The following is a 17,456-nucleotide window of genomic DNA, read 5'->3' on the forward strand; positions in this document are numbered from 1 at the left end:
ATTTATGGTTGATAATATAGTTTAAGGCATTTTAGGGATTTCTTGCCTCTGCTTGTCATTCAGTTTGATGAAAATGGAAAATATGCTGTCCGCATAGGGATTCTCCTTTGCTCATCCTTCAGGAGAACAGAAGCTGAGCTTGATCTATGTAAAGGTAAACTTCCATAAATTGATTAGTTTCAGTGAACAAGAACTGGGGCGCCTGCGTGTCTCAGTCTCTTAAGTGTTTGACTTGGGCTCAGGTCATGATCTTGTGGTTCGTGAGTTCGAGCCCCGCGTCGGGCTCTGTGCTGACAGCTCAGAGCCTGGAGCCTGCTTCAGAGTCTGAGTCTCCCTCTCTCTCTGCCCATCCCTGGCTCACACTGTCTCTTTCTCAAAAAATAAGTAAACATTAAAAAAAAATAAGATGAACAAAAAAGTGACACAAGCCCTACACTTATAATTTTAGGGGAGAAAAAAATTAATTTTCTTCTACCCTCTTATGTTGTTATTGAAGCCCCACAAATTAAACGGATAAGGATAACAGAAGAAGAGAAAACGATTGACTTAGGCCTGCAGTGTGCATACACGTGGGTGAATTTCAGTGATGAGAAATTCAAAAAAGTGGTTAAAATTTGGGGATTATATACCATCTTACTAGTTTAAGGGGGCAGGTGAGAAAGGCGCTTAAGGGAAAACAAGTGAAAAGATAATGATTAACAGGAGAACAAACAGGAGACTAAAAAGTTTGTGATAATATTTGTTTATACAGATATGAGTGGTTTTCCAGTCTCCTCAGGCCGTAAAACTGCTCTGGAGAAGGGATTTGGGGTAGGTTTTATTTGCCTTCTCCCTTCTGGAAGTAGATCTGCTTTGAAGGGTAATTAACGATAGCCTTATTTCCCAGAAGTTGACGCTTTTAGTCAGAGAAGGGAAGGCTTCTTTTCTGCATCTGTTGAATCTTAAATGTCTACAGCTTAATGATGATCTCTATACCACAGTGGCATATCTTGGGGCACACATTCTGACCCCCTTCAATATCATGATCCAAGTAGAATTGTAATGCAGCCCAAGCATCCACACTTTTATTTTTTTATTTTATTTTATTTTTTTTGGAGTGAGCCCCGAACAAAGGCAGGGTAGGGCTTTTATGAGTTTGGGAAGGGGGAGTTACAGGAAATTGTGACATAGATACAGTGATCCAATCATTATTATACAATATTATTGACAGCAGGTTTAACCATTCACATTGCCTAGAGTATCTGTTACTTTTGGTGGGACCCAATCACAACATTTAGAGGACTGACCAATCACAAAGTGGGCCCAGGACCCTCACATAGGGCGTGACTAGTCTTAGCCTCCATCTTTAGGCCTGCCCTTAGAATGTTACAAGGGTGGTCCCTTTTGCCTTGGGCAATGTGTGCCCTTCTGTGGTTTCATGGAGTCAGTTTCAGACCTGCATCCTTACATTCCCCCCTCTGTCTTGTAACTGACCCAATCCTGGGTCAGCTAGGTTACCATTGTTCTGGTTTAAGGCTATATGTTCTTAAGACCATTACCAACAGAACTTTTGCTGTTTCCCCAGCTTTCTGGGGCAACATTTGCCAGTCTGATGGCAAAGAGGCAGGACAGTTTATTTTACTGGACCGATGACTCCTTAGGCTTCTGCCGTGCTAGAGCAGCCAGCTTCCGGGGTGTGGCTGGAGCAGGGCTGGAGATCCCTGGAGTCAGAGTCTTTTTGAGGATCAGTTCAAGCTGATCGACTAGATCACCAGGTTGAGGGTTTTTTCTGAGTCGGTCCACTTAACTCCAGAGAGATACCGGAAACTTTAATAGGGGCTGAACTTTTTGTTTAGTTGCATATCTGCATCCACACTTTTAAAAGGCAGTTGGCCATGATAGTTGTAAGTGTGGACATTGGCTTGATCTATTTGCGCAATAGTTCTCTAATAAAATTTCCCATGCCATTTACCATAGAAGCTTGGGCGAATTATTTAATTTTCTAAACCTCATGCTCAACATCTGTAAAATGAGAATATAAGGCTGGGAGAGGCAGAGCAAAGACACACTGATCATTGCTAATCTTGCCAGTTCTGTTCTGTGTTAATGGATGTGTCCCTATCTTAATCAAAATCTGAATAACAGAAAACACACAAAAATGTAACACGGCCTAGTAATATTAATGGTAAAATTCTTATGATTTGTTCATGCTTAATCTATTTCTAGAAAACCACCACTGCCTCTGTGACCAACCTAAAAAATAACAAACCTGGATTAAGACCAAAATTTCCACTTTTCGTATTTCCGCCATCATTCTCTCCTGTCGGAATGGTATTCCATCCGCGAAGCCATTTTCTGTATGCTTACGGTAACCAGGTGGGTCCACATGAGGCTCCACACTCTGGGGTAGATGTAAATCGTTCTCTTGTTCTACGCTGAGTGGTTACACATCAGGTAAAAAACAGCATCACTCTGATGACCAGGGAGGTAGATAGAAGTGAAGAGAAATGAGAGGAGAGGAATTAGTGACAGTGAAGACAAACAAATTCTTTGCAAAGTGTTGCTGAAAAGGAGAGCAGTAAAATGCAGCAATGGTGGCAGGAGGAAGGGAGGTCAAGAGAAGAGGGAGAGGGGCTCTGTTGGTTAAGTGTCCAACTTCGGCTTAGGTCCCCATCTCACAGTTGTGGGTTCCAGCCTCCACCCCCACTCCCCGCCATCACCGTTGGCCTCTGTGCTGACAGCTCAGCGCCTGGAGCCTGCTTCAGATTCTTTATCTCCCTCCCTCTGCCCCTCCCCTACTGTGCTCTTTCTCTGTCTCTCAAAAATAAATAAACATTAAAATAAAAGAAAAGAGGGAGAGACATAAGGAATTAGGCTGTGTTGATGGGAATTATTCAGTAGAGAGGGAAAAACTAGTGATGCAGGTGAGAGAAGGGAAGAAATTGCTGGAGTGACACATCTAAAGACAGTAACAGGAGGAAGGGAGGGCTTTTGGGTTCCAGAGCTGGTAAGGGGGTAGATGCGATAATAGAAAGGTGTGGAAATTTGTCTTTTGTTTTCTCCACAAAAATCAAAGTTGTTATTTGAACATAAGGATGGAGGGGTATTGGAGGTTTGAGGAAAGAGAACAGAGTGAAATAGTTGCCCATGAGAGCAGGACAACAGATGACTGATGAGGGAAGGCAGTCCAATGGCTTGTGCTTTGTGCTCATGAATTCCAGTGTGACCAGCTCAGCACTATGGTATGTCCTTCTCTGGGTTCAGGCGTGGGGGTGCCCACACATTGGAAAAGACAGAGAGTTGTATGTAACCACAGTTCGAGTTTTATCAAGAGATGATTAGGAAGGAAAAGAGTGTACAGAAGGAAATGCAGTAAGACAAAAAAAAGTTAAGAAATCAAAGGCATGAATAATAAAAAGTAGGCAAACTATTTACTTGCAGATCTGATTGCCTATATAGAAAACTTAAAAGATACATACAAATTATTAGAAGAAGTAAGAGTTAAACAAGGTGGAAGGGAAAGTCAATTTCATGTCTGCCCATGATCAACAAATTTGAGAGCATAATTTTTTTAAGTTTATTTATTTATTTTGAAAGATAGAAAGAGTGAGCATGAGCAGAGAGGAGGCAGAGAGAGAGAGAGAAAGAAGCCCAAGTATGCTCTGTGCTGTTAGCACAGAGCTAGACGCAGGGCTCAAACTCATAAACCATAAGATCATGACCTGAGCTGAAATCCAGAGTTGGATGTTTAACTGAACTGAGCTACCCAGGTGCCCCCAAAAAGGTATGGTTTTTAAGACCTATTTACAAGAGCAAAAACAAGGGGCGCCTGAGTGGCTCAGTCGGTTAAATGTCCGACTTCAGCTCAGGTCATGATCTCACGGTTTGTGGGTTCGAGTCCCGTGTCAGACTCTGTGCTGACCACTAGCTCAGAGCCTGAAGCTTGTCTTCAGATCCTGTGACTCCTTCTCTCTCTGACCCTCCCCCGCTCACGCTTGTCTCTGTCTCTCAAAAATAAATAAAAACATTAAAAATTTTTTTAAAAAGAGCAAAAACAAAACAAAGCAAAACCACATACACACAAACTTTAAAGTACACAGGAATAAGTCTAAGAAAAAATTTCCAAGACTAATATGTAGAAAATTGTAAGCTTTTTTAAAGGACTCTTAAAACTTATAAAGAAATGGATAAAAACATACTTGTAGAGAGAAAAACTTATCTTGTAATATTATGTCTTCCTTAAATTAATCTGTAGTTCTCATACAACTTTAATCAAAATCTCAAGGTTTGTTGTGGGGAGTTAGTTAACTCTAAAGCATGTATGGTGTACATCAATTCTACCTCAATATAAAAAATATTTTTAAATAAAGCCCCCCCAAAAAGTATACATGGAAAAAAAGACCAAGAATAATCAAGACACTTCTTCTTTTTCAATTTTATTTATTGATTTTGAGAGTGAGAGAGCACGAGCAGGGGAGGGGCAGGGACAGAAAGCGAAAATCTCGAGCTGGTTCCACCCTGCCAACACAGATCTTGATATGGGGCTTGATCCCATGAACTGTGAAGTCATGATCTGAGCCCAAATCAAGAGTCAAACATTTAACCAACTGAGCCGCCCAGGTGCCTCCCAAGACACATCTAAAGAAGAATAAAGATGAGGATTTAACTGCCAGATATTAACACATTTTTTAAAAGTTGTCATAATTATGATAATGTGTTTTGACCCAGGAACAGATAAACTGACCAATGGAATGAAATAGAAAGCCCATAAATAGTTGATCGAGGCAAAAATGGCATCACAACTGAGGGGAAAAGAAAAGATTGCTCTAAATAGGCTGGGAAGTATTGGTTACATATGGAAAATGTTGCAACATACATCAAGTCCAACTCCTGATGGATTAATAATTTAAATACAAAAAACTTTTACAGGAAAATATAAGTAAATACCTTTCTGAAATCAGGATAGGAAAAGCATTTTAAAACAAGACATTAAAAAAAAAAAAAACAACCAGTGACCATTAAGAAAAGCTAGCATCACTTTCATTAAAAGGAATCCTGGGCCTACAAAATGGCAGATTTAGAAGCGTTGGGCCCTTGATCTCCCACAGACACAGTGAGTTAGCAGCAAGATACAGATCAGAGCACCTTTGCAAGAACGCTAGAGACTAGTTGATTAGTTATAGCACCCAGCCCAACATAAAACCACAGAGGGATTCTAACAAAAGGGGTAGGAAAATATGCCCATCTGTGCCCCACCCCAACCACCCTAGCGTGGCACAACCAGGAGGAGACCGTCCACACAAGGGATCTTCCTTTGGGATAGAAACAAAAGAATGGACCTCACATCCGACATTCTGGCTTGTCTAAGGGATGCTCGAGGGACTGGTTTCAGTCTTGCCTAACCCAGAGCATTGACGGGACTAGTAGCATTTTGTGAAAACTGCTGAAAAACAGGGGAGTAGCCCTGGCGTGATGGTGGAGCTGGAAGCATCAGACCAGCCCTTTCCCCCAGAGACACCAATATAATACACAGACTGCAATACCTCTGAAAGAACTCTAGAGTCCAACTGAGAAGCTGAAGCATCCAGACCAACCTAAAGCCCAAGAGATCCCAACCAAAGGGACGGGAAGACTTGCAACACTTTCCATATCCTTCCATGCCTCTTCTTCTGTCTGACTTAATGCAGCACCACTTGGAAGAAGTCTCCCCCTCCAGGAATTCTCCCTCGGGATGGAAACAAATAATTAACTGTGTGACCAACATTCTGGCCAGACGGGAATCTGTCACCTAACTCATAGCACTGATGGAACTGGCAGCCTTGTTTGAAAACTGTTGAAAACAGATATGACTTCGGCAGCCCTTGAAAGCTGCAGTTCTACGAGCACATGCCAGGAGCAGCAAGAGCCTCTGGGTGTTGGAAGGAGAGGGATAAACTGCGTAGGCAGCTTGAAACAACTAAAAACAGTGCAAACCAGAGAAAACACATCCTTAGAAGAGATCTCAGAAGTCCGAGAGCCTCTAGCTGGTCTGACTGGCATGGGCCTGCGTGGAGCCAGTCCAGCGGGAGAAGGGACTGTGTAATCAGATGCTCAAGTCTCAAAACAACAGTATCCCAAACATGCGACGAAACAGGGAAACAGGGCCCAGTCAGAGGAACAGAATGAGACCCCAGAAAATGACTGTAAAGATATGCAGATTTATGAGCTGCCTGACAAAGGATTTTAAACAACTGTCATAAAGATGTTCAATGAACTAGAAGCAAACACAGCTAGACAACAAAAATAAATCAAGAAAATAACTAATGGAGAATATAAAAAATAGGTAAGAACTATTAAAAAGGTCAAACAAGTTCTGGAGCTGCAACGTACACTAATTTAACTGAAATACTCACTAAGCGGAGTTGAACGGTAGACTCACTATTTGATATCATCAAGTCAGAGAAGCAAAAAGCAAAAAAAGAATTAAGAAAAGTGAAGAGAGTCTCAGAGACGTACAGGGAGTATCAAATAGACCTATCTATGCGATATGGGAATTACAGAAGGAAAAGAAAGAGAGAAAGGGGCAGAAAACTTATTTAAAGAAGTAATGACTGGAATTTTCCAAAGCTGAGGAAAGAAATGAATGTATAAATTAAAGAAGCTTAAACAATTCCAATCAGGATAAGTCCCAAAAGACCAACACTAAGAGATATCCAAAGTGTCAAAAGTCAACAAAGAATCTTGAAAGCAATGAGAAGAAAGTGGCTCATTATATACATGGGAACTTTCATAAGATTATCAGTGGATTTCTCAGCAAAACTCTTGCAAGCCAGAAGTGAGTGGGATAATATATGCACAGTGCTGAGAGAGAAAAAATGTCAGTCAAGAATACTATATTTGGCTAATTGTCATTCAAAATTGAAGGAGAAATTAAGATTCCCAGATAACTAAAGATGAGGGAGTTCATTACAACTAGACCTGGTAGCAAGGGAGGAGAGGTGGAGGGGAGGAAGGTAGGAAGGGAGAGAAATTACTGAAGAGGCTCCTTCAAGGTAAAAATAAAGGATGCTAGATAGCATCATGCAGTCACATGAAAATTAGGAAGTTTTCCAATGACATAATACATGAACCAATTTAGTAACTTGCACTGTAGTTTTGGTGCATAAATTCACTTTTAGTTCTGGTATAGAATTTAAATGAGAAAATTTTTAAAAACTATAATCCTATGTTAATAAGTATATAATATAAAAAGATATAATTTGGGACATCAGTGTCATAAAGTGGGGAGGTAGTGCTATGTAAGAGGAGCTTTTGTGCACAATGAAGTTAAGTTTTTATCAGATTTAAAAGAATGCTGTAACTTTAAGATGTTTTATTACAATGCTTACCACAAAAAATGTATAGGATATTTGCATAAGAAAATAAGAAGGAAATCAAAGAATGTCACTGAAAATAATCAGTGAAATGTTAAGGAAAGCAGTAAGAGAGGAAAAGAGGAGAAACAGAAAGCTATAAGACACACACACAAAATAAACAAAATGGCAGTAGTAAGTCCTTCCATATCAGTAATTACTTTAGACGTAAATGGATTAAATTCCCAGGTCAAAAGACAAAAATAAGCTGAATGCATTAGAACAAAAAACAATGACAAAAGCTCTCAGGATGCAACCATGTGCTGTCTATAAGAAATTCACTGTAGGTCTAAGCACACTCATAACCGGAAAGTAAAAGTATTGAAAAAAATATTCCATGCAAATCATCACCAAAAGAGAGCATGGTTGGCTATACTAGTACCATCCAAAAGAAACTGTAAGTCAAAAAGTGTTGTAAGAGACAAAGAACGTTATAGAAGAAAAAAAGTTCAATTCACCAAGAAGACCTAACAATTATAAACATTTATGCCCTAAGCCATCAGAGCTCCTAAGTAAAATGAAGCAAACTTTAAAAGAATTGAAGGGAGAAATAGCAATGTAACAGTAGGAACCTTCAATACCCTGCTTTCAATAATGGATAGAAAAACCAGACAGAAGATAAATAAGAACACAGAAGACTTGAACCGCACTGTAGACCTAACAGACCTAATCAGATGACTCCACTTGAAGACAGCAGAATATAAATGCTTCTCAAATACACACAAGGAATTGTTTAGGACAGAACACAACGAAGCTACGAAAAAGTCTCAAAACATTTAAAGTGACTGAAATCATACAAAGTGTTTTTTTTCTGATCATAATGGAACAAAACTAGAAATCAATAGTAGAAAGAAAACTGGAAAATCCACAAGTATATGGGAATTAAACAACACATTTTTAAACAACCAGTGAGTCAAAGAAGTAGAAGGAAAATTAGAAAATATCCTTTTTTTAATTTCAGAAAACTTTTTGCAACTTGTTTTATTTACAATGCCAACTTTTAAAAGGTCATTAAACTAAAGTTAACTCACAATAAACTAGGTGGAAATCGTTTTACAAAGAGGGAAATCCCAAAATGCCACCTTCTGAGAACCCACAATTGAGTTTTATTCAGAGTAAAGAAAAAAGAAACTTGTGATCATACTAGAAGAAACTCAGCCGTAAGTTTGGAATCTGCACTCAGATTACACAGGCAAAGAGGACAGTATTCTGCTAAAACAACTGATTTGCTGCTGCATTTGTCTATGGTTCATCTAATATTAACAATTATAAACAGAGCAGTGCAACTAGTATTTGGAACAATCCTCACAGTGTTACAGTGTCAGGCATAACATTTCACTTCTCTTCACACCACTGGTTCTCTTTGCGTACCTGGACTTCCTCTTCTTCAGTAAAGTCATTTTTGATATTGAAGGTCTTGCGAATCTCCTCAGGAGTTTTCCCCTTGATGATATTGGCAACAGTCTTGCATGTAACATCAAGCAAACCTTTAATGTCTAAGTAGTTCGCAGCCAGAATACGTTCAAAAAGTGTCCCTTGGTCAACTTTCAGGTATTCTTGGTCCCAAACAGGGATATCATCTGTTGGCTTTTCTTTGTTCTCATCATCCTCAGGAGGAGGGGGGTCATCCTTGTGGTGGGTGCGCCACTGAATGACCTTTTTTAATATTGCTGCGTTAACATTTGGTAGAGGAACTGGATCATCATCCCCTTCATCATCCATTCCCAAATCTTCCAACGTGGTCTTGAGAGTCACAGACTGTTTGGCAATTTCAACATCAACTTCAAATATCTCTCCGTCAGAACTCCGCAACTTAATTGAAGGCATGGTGCTCGGTCTCAAGGAGACTGCAGGCCGGAGGCTGACAAGAGCAGGGTGGCCTCACGGACAAGAAGAGAAAGGCAGGGAACAAGGCCACTACTCAGAAAATATCTTAAGAAAATTAAAATGAAGGGGCGCCTGGGTGGTCGAATCGGTTAAGCATCCGACTTCCACTCAGGTCATGATCTCACGGTTCATGGGTTCAAGCCCTACATCGGGTTCTGTGCTGACAGCAGCCTGGATCCTGCTTCCCATCCCTTGCTAGAATTCTGTTTCTCTCTCTCTCTCTCTCTCTCTCAAAAATAAATGAAACAGTTTTTAAAATGTTAAAATGAAAACAAAACATACCAAATTTATGGGATGCAGCAATAGCAGTACTAACAGGAAAGTTTATAGCTATAAACACACACATTATTAAAGAAGAAAAATCTCAAATCAACAACCTGACTTTACACCTTAGGGGACTATGAAAGGAACAAATCAAACCCAAAGTTAGTAGATGGAAGGAAATAATAAAAATTAGAACAGAGATAAAGGCAATAGAGAATACAAAAATAATAGGAAAAATCAACAAAACTAAGAACTGGTTCTGTGAAAGTTGAATGTTCAACAAAACTAATCAACTCTTAGCTATATTAACTAAGAAAAATAGATAAGAGTCTGGGAAGGGATAGAGGACACCACAGTGATCTAAGATAAGATAGAAAAGGAAAATTATTTGGATGGTGGTCAAAGGGACTTCAGCTGCATTTATAACGTGTTAAATTTAAGAAAAACCTATTTTCAGGTATAACTTGTCATTAAAATTCATTTTTATTAAAAAAATTTTTTTAACATTTATTTATTTTTGAGAGACAGAAAGAGACAGTGTGATCAGGGGAGGGGCAGAGAGAGGGGGAGACACAGAATCCAAAGCAGGCTCCAGGCTCTGAGCTGTCAGCACAGAGCCCGACGCGGGGTTCAAACCCACAAACCATGAGTTCATGACCTGAGCCGAAGTCGGATGCTTAACCAACTGAGCCACCCCAGGCGCCCTTAAAATTCATTTTTTTTAAAAAGAACTTAAACCTGAAATTTTCATCTGACAAAGACTTAGCTTATTAAAAAAGGTACCAAGTGGGATTCATCCAATACGGGATCTGATTTATTTTCAAGCAACTCTTAAGTGAAAGATGAAGGAGTAAAGACACTTAGACGCCATGGTGGGGTATATGTGCGGACTTACCAGGGCCCCAAGACACGCCCTTGCAAGTGTGCGGGGCTCTTCCACACAGAACACGCTCGCGTACAGGCCGCTGGGCGCCTGGGGCATAAGAGTCTTCCGAGTGTGAGGTAAGCACTCTCCTTCCTCTCCTAGTACCCCCAGCATCTCTTCCTTTTAAAACCAATGGGACCCCACTTGGGAGATGATGGATAACTTCACACATTCACCACGCACACTGTGTAGACCTGAGCCTCCGCCACATACACGGTCATCCAAACCCTAAGAGAGAGCTAGAGTGTTGACCAAGTGGGTAAGGAGTCTGTACCTGTGTGTGTGCGTGAGTGTGATGGATGCGGGAATAGGGGAAAGACGATGCCGTCGGACTTTTCTTCCCTGGAAGGATGAGGCTGATGGGCTAATGCTGACTGTCAGATGGCAGCCCCTTCAGCGATCTGTTCTCTTCGTATTCCCTCAGGTATGGCTTTCAGTGGACGGCGGCAACACTTTCGAGCGTTTGGCGGACCTTCGTGATGATATCATAAAGAACACTTACCACAGTTTTTATACTTCAGATATTACTTTTGTTTCCCAAAGTGGACATGTTTACTCGACAAAGGCAGGTGAGGAGTTCACGTTTATTGGTGTAAGCACTCCATGTGAGCCAGAAGATCCGGGAAGGGAAATCTGCCATTTTAATCAACTAATCTTAAGGTCTCAAACCTATTAGTGGTGATGGGATTTTTAAAAATATTTTTATCGTGGTAAAATACACATAACATAAAGTTGGCCGTCTTACTCATTTTTAAGTTATAAAGTCTGAGGGTGTTACGTACATTCAAAATGATGTGCTGCCATCAGCATCGTCCATCTTCAGAAAATAAATCCTCATTTCTCCCTTCCCCAAGCCCAGCACCCTCATTCTGCTTTCTGTCTCTCTGATTTTGACTACTCCAGGTCCCTCATATACATGGAATCCCCCAGTATTTGTCCTTGTTCCTTACTTCACTTAGCATAATGTCTTCAAGGTTCATTCGAGTCGTAACAGGTGTCAGAATTTTCTTCATTTGTCAGACTAAATAGCATTCCATTGTATGTGTACACCACGATTTGCCTGTCTTTTTATTCCATCAAGAGACCTTTGTGTGGCTTCCATGGTTTGGCTGTTTTGAACAGCACTGCTATGAGCATACGTGTACAGATATCTCTTTGAAACCCTTGTTTTCAAATCTTTTAGGTGTGCACCGGAAGTGGACTTGCTGGATCATAGTAATTCTATGTTGAAGTTTTTGAGAAGTGGCACTTCTCTTTTCCACAGTAGCTGTACCATTTTACAGTCCCACTGCCCACAGTTCTAATTCCTCTGTGTCCTTGCCGACACTTGTTATTTTCTGTTGTTGTTGTTGTTGTTGATAGTGGTCATCCTAAAGAGTGTGGTGCAAATCTCATAGTTTTGATTTGCATTTTCCTAAAGACTAAGCATCTTTTCTTGTGACTGTTTGTGTATCTTCTCTGGAGAAATTTCACTTAAAGTCCTTTGCCAATTTATTAACCAGATTGCTTGTTTTTTTTTTTTTTTTATTGCTGAGTTGCAGAAGTTTTCTATCTATTCTGGATATTAATCCCTTTTCAAACATTTGCAAATATTTTTTCCCATTCTGTGGGCTGCCCTGAATCTCCTTGGTTAGGTTAATTCCTAGGTATTTTATTCTTTTTGATGATATTATAAATGGAACTATTTTCCTCATTTCCTTTTCTGATTATTCATTGTTAGTTTATTGAAATGCAACTGATTTTTATGTATATTTATATTGGGCTCTTTTGCTGAATTTGTTTATTCTAACATCTTTTTTTTTGGTAGAATTGTTGGAGTTTCAGCATATAGAATCCTATCACTATGAATGGAAATCATTTCACTTCTTCCTTTGTGATTTAGATGCTTTGCATTTTTTCCTTGCCTGATTGCTCCAGCTAGAATTTTTAGTATTGGGTTGAATAGCAGTGGTGAGAGCAGACATTCTGGTCTCATTCCTGATCTTAGAAGAAAAGTTTTCAGTCTTTCACCATTGAGTATAATGTTCACTGTGGATTTCTCATAAATGACTTTTATTATATTGAGATAATCTTTTATTCCTAGTCTGTTAAGTTTTTTTTTTATCATGAAAAGATTGGAACACGGGTCCCGATAATTGGAGGACAGGGGTCTTTTGGCCCACCCCGACTCCTGTAAACTGCTGCAGGTATAGGTGCACAGCGGCCTGCCAGGTGGCTTGAGTGGAAGATGGGCAAATACTGACAAAGGCTGAAATTAACCAGAGTTTGCCATCCAAGCCTTACTCTGGAAGTTGCAAGTAAACTCCGGAACTTCAGTAAACTCCGGAACTCCAAAATAATTATCAGGTATTTTCTGCCAGTGCAATTGTTGTGGGGAGACAGATTCCTGGGCTTCCTACTGTACAGTCTTCCCAGAATCCTCCAGGGAATGATGGAGTTTTAGGATCTACTGAAGTAGGATCCTATGAACAGCCCAAAAGAGGGGGACCCTGGACCATCATGCTAAGATCTCACTCACAACTTCTGCGATGTCTCAATCGACAATAATAACTCCCACTTACTGAGCTACGTTTGTGCTCAGCACAAATACCATTGCATTGAACACTCCCAGCACCCCAGCTGGAGTAGGTAATGTTAGCCTACTTTACAAATGGATGCGGCTAAAGTCACATGGTTTGTAAGAGGTGGCGTTGTATAGGTGATATGACTCTCCGTCTGCTTTAATTTTGTGATTTCGTTGATCAAGCTTCCAGAGCTCCTCTCGGTTTGTGCAGCAAAGAAACAGTTACGGACAGATGCCCCATCTTTTCCAAATCAGTTGAATTTTGTTAACCGGTCTTGGAGCATAGAATGATAAAAGAACATGGTTCTCTATTCATGTCTGTATCTCTGTGATTTTATTTTCATTTTCTTATTTGAGATCTTGTTTTGTTGACTCTATTAATTTATTAAGGTCTTTTGTTGCAAAATACGGGGGGAAATTTTACCTTATCTTGGGATAGGCTTCATCTCAACTGGATTCTTTATATCTTTTAAATGGTATTAGTACCTTCCTTCTCTGGCTTTCCATTCCCCTTCCCCTCTGCTATGCCTCGCCTTCCTCTTTACCCCTTTTCCTTTGTTATGTCTTCTCCTTCTGTCTCTGACCCTCCTTTCTTTACCTCTAATTCATCACAGAAGTGTGCAGCACTGGTCAGATCTTCTGTTTGCTCTAATGTAACGTAGGTGAATTACTCCTGAGAACTGTTTGTTTCTCGTCACCAAGGTAGCACCCGGATTTGTTCTCCTAGTACAGGGCCTTGGGAGGTGGTAAACCTGGCCACACTGCAGAGGGTTTAAGTTCTTTTCCTTTGAGTACCGTCTTATCCATTGTCAACTTCTCTCTTGTGAGGAGAATATTACTGAGCGTCCTCAGGATTTTGTTGATTTATCTTCCTTCTCACACTATTACCTAAAAGGACTAGGTGTAGAGTAGTGTGACCTAGTACATCAAAATTTTCTTTCTTTCCTTAGCGCTTTCTTTTTTATGTTTTGGCATATTGTTCTTTTTCCTTTTTTTATCATTGCTGGTGGTTTTGTCTTTGGTTTTTGTGTGGGAAAGTGTACCTGGCACGAAATTTTAACCATGTTTGTCAATGAACTGGCATCAAGTACATGCACGTCGTTGGGCAGCCATCAACATCGTCACCTCCCTCTAGAAATTTTCCAAACTAAAATCCTGCACCCACTAAACAATAACCCCCCATTTTCCCTTCCCCCATGCCTCAGGCAGCTACCTTTGCCCCTAGGAATTTGACTACTCTAGGTACCTCATGTAAGTGGGATCGTACACTTTCTGCTCTTTTGTGACTGACTTCTTTCTCTTAACACGTCTTCAGGTATTTTTTTATTTTTAATGTTTGTTTATTTTTGAATGAGAGAACACACAAGCAAGAGGGTGGGGGGCAGAGGGAGGGAAACAGAAGATCCCAAGAGAGCTCTGCTCTGACAGAAGCAAGCCTGATGTGGGGCTCAGACTTACCAACCCAGAGATCCTGACCTGAGCCGGAGCTGGGCACTCAACCAACTGAGCCCCCCAGGTGCCCCCATATCTTTAGGTTTTAATCCTGTTATAGCAGGTATCAGTACTTTATTCCTCTTTATGATCGAATTCTATTCCATTTTATTGGTAGGGCACATTTTGTTTATTAGAACATTTGAGTTGATGGACACTTGATGTTTAAACACTTTCTAGCTCTTATGAATCATGCTTTTATGAACACTAACATTCAAATTGTGTAGAAGTGTGCTTTCAGTTCCCTTGCATGTGTACATAGGAGTCTAACAGCTGGGTCATATGGTAACTCTGTGTTTACATTTTGAGGAACTGCCAGACTGTGGCTGTGCTAGGTTATATTCCCACCAGCAATGTGTGGGCATTAGCTTTCCACATCCACACCAACACATATTATTTATTGTCTGTCTCTTTTAATTACTCCAGTGGGTGAGAAATTATATCTCATTGTGGTTTTGATGTGCATTTCACTAATGACTAATGATGTTAAGCAGCTTTCCATGTTTTTAGTGGCCATTTGTACATCTTTGGAGAAATGTCTGATCGAATCCTTGACCCATTTTACAGTTGGATTGTCTTTTTATTGTTGAGTTGTAAGAGTACTTTATATATTTTGGATATTTGTCCCTTAAGAGATAGATGATTTGGATGCATTTTCTCTCATTCTGGGGTTATCTTTTTGACTTACTTCATAGTGGTTTTTGATACACAAACATTTTAAATTTTGATGAAGTTCACCTTGTCTATTTTTTGTTGTTTGCACTTTTGGTGTCATTTCTAAGGAAACAGCCATTGCCTAATCCAAAGTCATGAAGATTTACTCCTATGTTTTCTTCAAAGGGGATTATAGTCTTGATACTTATTTTCTGGTCCATTTTGTTAGGTGTTCATAAGACGGTGAGGCTATCAATTGAATAAAAAATAAAGCTGAAGTTCAATCAATAACTTAGTAGGCAAAAAGATTTACCTTCAGAAATACAGTGCCCAAAACAGTGCTCAAGTAGCCCTTATGTAGATCACTGAGTAAATTTGGAATTGGGGCTAAACTTAGAGATAACTGATTAGGTCTAACCATGGTGAGAAAAACAGTGATTATTCCCAAGATAAGAGTGAGGCGTGGGGTCCATTGATGTTGTTTGCTTTTAACAAGCCAACATTCTTTACCGTTTAACTTCAAACCAGTTTCTTCTGGTCTCTGATATGATTTTTAGCAACAAGCCTTCTAACGCTTTCTGATATGACTTCAAAATGCAAGGTTTCTTTGACCTCAGAACCGAGTCCTTGATGCACACCAGCATCATGGAACCTCCTCATTGGTTCTTCCCTACTCAGGGACGAGGAGAGACCACAGAATGCCGGTTCTGTTCCTCCACATCGTCACCACTGTGTTTATGGATCCTATATTCAATTCTTTGTCCAGTTCAATTTTAAGCTTTTATTCGATTTCTGTTGGTATCAGATTCATCTTCTTGGTGTACTTGCTGGAACATTTGTTGAGACACCAGTTGTGCGATCATAGGATTATGAGATAAACGAAAATGGCCACGAGTACTATTAGGAGGGGTTGGAAGGTAGAGTGAGAGGTGGACTACTTCCGGAGTTCCAGAAAGCTCCCTCATGCCACTTTCCATTCAGGATACTTGTAAGGGTAGCCATTATTCTGACTTCTAATACCATCGATTGGTTTCACACTTCACATAAATATATTATGCATTTTTTTTTCAGTCAACATTATGACCGTGATATTCCTCCATACTGATGCAGCAATTTGTTCTTTTTCACTGCTGTGTCATCTTCCGCTGTCTAAACACTACATCTCTTCTACTTCTAGTAGGTATTTGAATTGTTTCCATTGGACGCTGATTATAAATAGAGAAGCCATGAACATTTTTGTATTAGTCTTTTGCTGGACAGAGCTTTTGTTTCTGTTTGGTTTATACCTTGGAATAGAACTGCCATGCTGTAAAGTGTATGTTCGTCTGACATTTTGTGGGAGGAAAAATGTTAAGTACTATTAACATTTTCCCAAAGTCATTGTATCAATTTATTGTCCCATGAGCAATGTGAAGGAATTCTCGTTGCTCTTCCTCCTCACCAGCCCTGAGATTGTTAGTCTTAGATTGTAAGCCATTAGGACCAGTATGTAATGGATCCACTGAAGATTTGCTTTTTTAAATTTTTTTTTAGACTTGCTTTGCATGAGTAATAATGGTTAGCACATTTTTGTATGTTTTATATTTTGGGGGGAAATTATCTCAAGTCTCTTTGTAATCCAGTTTTTATTGGAATGAACTTTTTTAATTGATTGCTATGAATTTTTAATGTATCATGGGCATGAGTCCTCTTTTGGAAATATGGCATGCAAACATCTTTTTCCAACCAATGGCTTGTCTTTTCTATTCTCTTTACAGTGTCCTCTGAGGGGCAAAATTATTAATTTTTAAACATTCAGCTTATCAATCTTTTCTTTATGGCAAGTGATGCTTCTTATTTTCTCTTTGAGACAATTTTTCCTAGACCAACGTTATGAAGATATTTTCCTGTTTCCTTCTAGCAGATTGTTTTAGATTGGTTACATAGGTCTGGGTGGAATTTCTGGTTTTGTGTGTAGTATGAGGTAAGGTTCTTTGCTCCCCATATAGCTGTCAGCTTTCTAATCTGGCCTTGAGCTGAACACTCAAGGTCATGAGTTGTTGTTGTTGTTGGGAAGCTCTTCAGTGGATCCATAAAGGTCATACCATCCTACAATCTTTGGAAAAACTGTACTTGTCATTGTTGTCAAGTGCAGCAACCGCATCTGACCATTTAAAGTGCTTCCCTCCACAGACACACCATCCCATGCCGCTACTGTCACACTCGGTGGTTGCCGTGCCCTTGCTTGCTGCGGATTGCCAGGGTCACCGTAGCTATCGGGCATAAAGGTCCTCTGTGTATTCCTTAACTATGGGAGCAACTC

General features: G+C 39.9%; 1 protein-coding gene and 1 pseudogene across 1 annotated transcript in view; one reads left to right on the forward strand and one right to left on the reverse strand.

Annotated features, from left to right (window-relative positions):
- CATSPERB (cation channel sperm associated auxiliary subunit beta) overlaps positions 1 to 17,456 on the forward strand; it is a 107,980-nt gene that overhangs the window by 44,874 nt on the left and 45,650 nt on the right. The window contains exons 10-11 of the mRNA XM_029952163.1: positions 2,206 to 2,355; positions 10,871 to 11,015. Of these exons, the coding sequence (XP_029808023.1) occupies positions 2,206 to 2,355; positions 10,871 to 11,015 (295 nt within the window). The remainder of the gene's footprint in view (positions 1 to 2,205; positions 2,356 to 10,870; positions 11,016 to 17,456) is intronic.
- Positions 8,625 to 9,197, reverse strand: LOC115302781 (annotated as a pseudogene).

The sequence above is a fragment of the Suricata suricatta genome, chromosome 9 (assembly GCF_006229205.1).
Source record: "Suricata suricatta isolate VVHF042 chromosome 9, meerkat_22Aug2017_6uvM2_HiC, whole genome shotgun sequence".
NCBI classification, from domain to species: Eukaryota; Metazoa; Chordata; class Mammalia; order Carnivora; family Herpestidae; genus Suricata; species Suricata suricatta.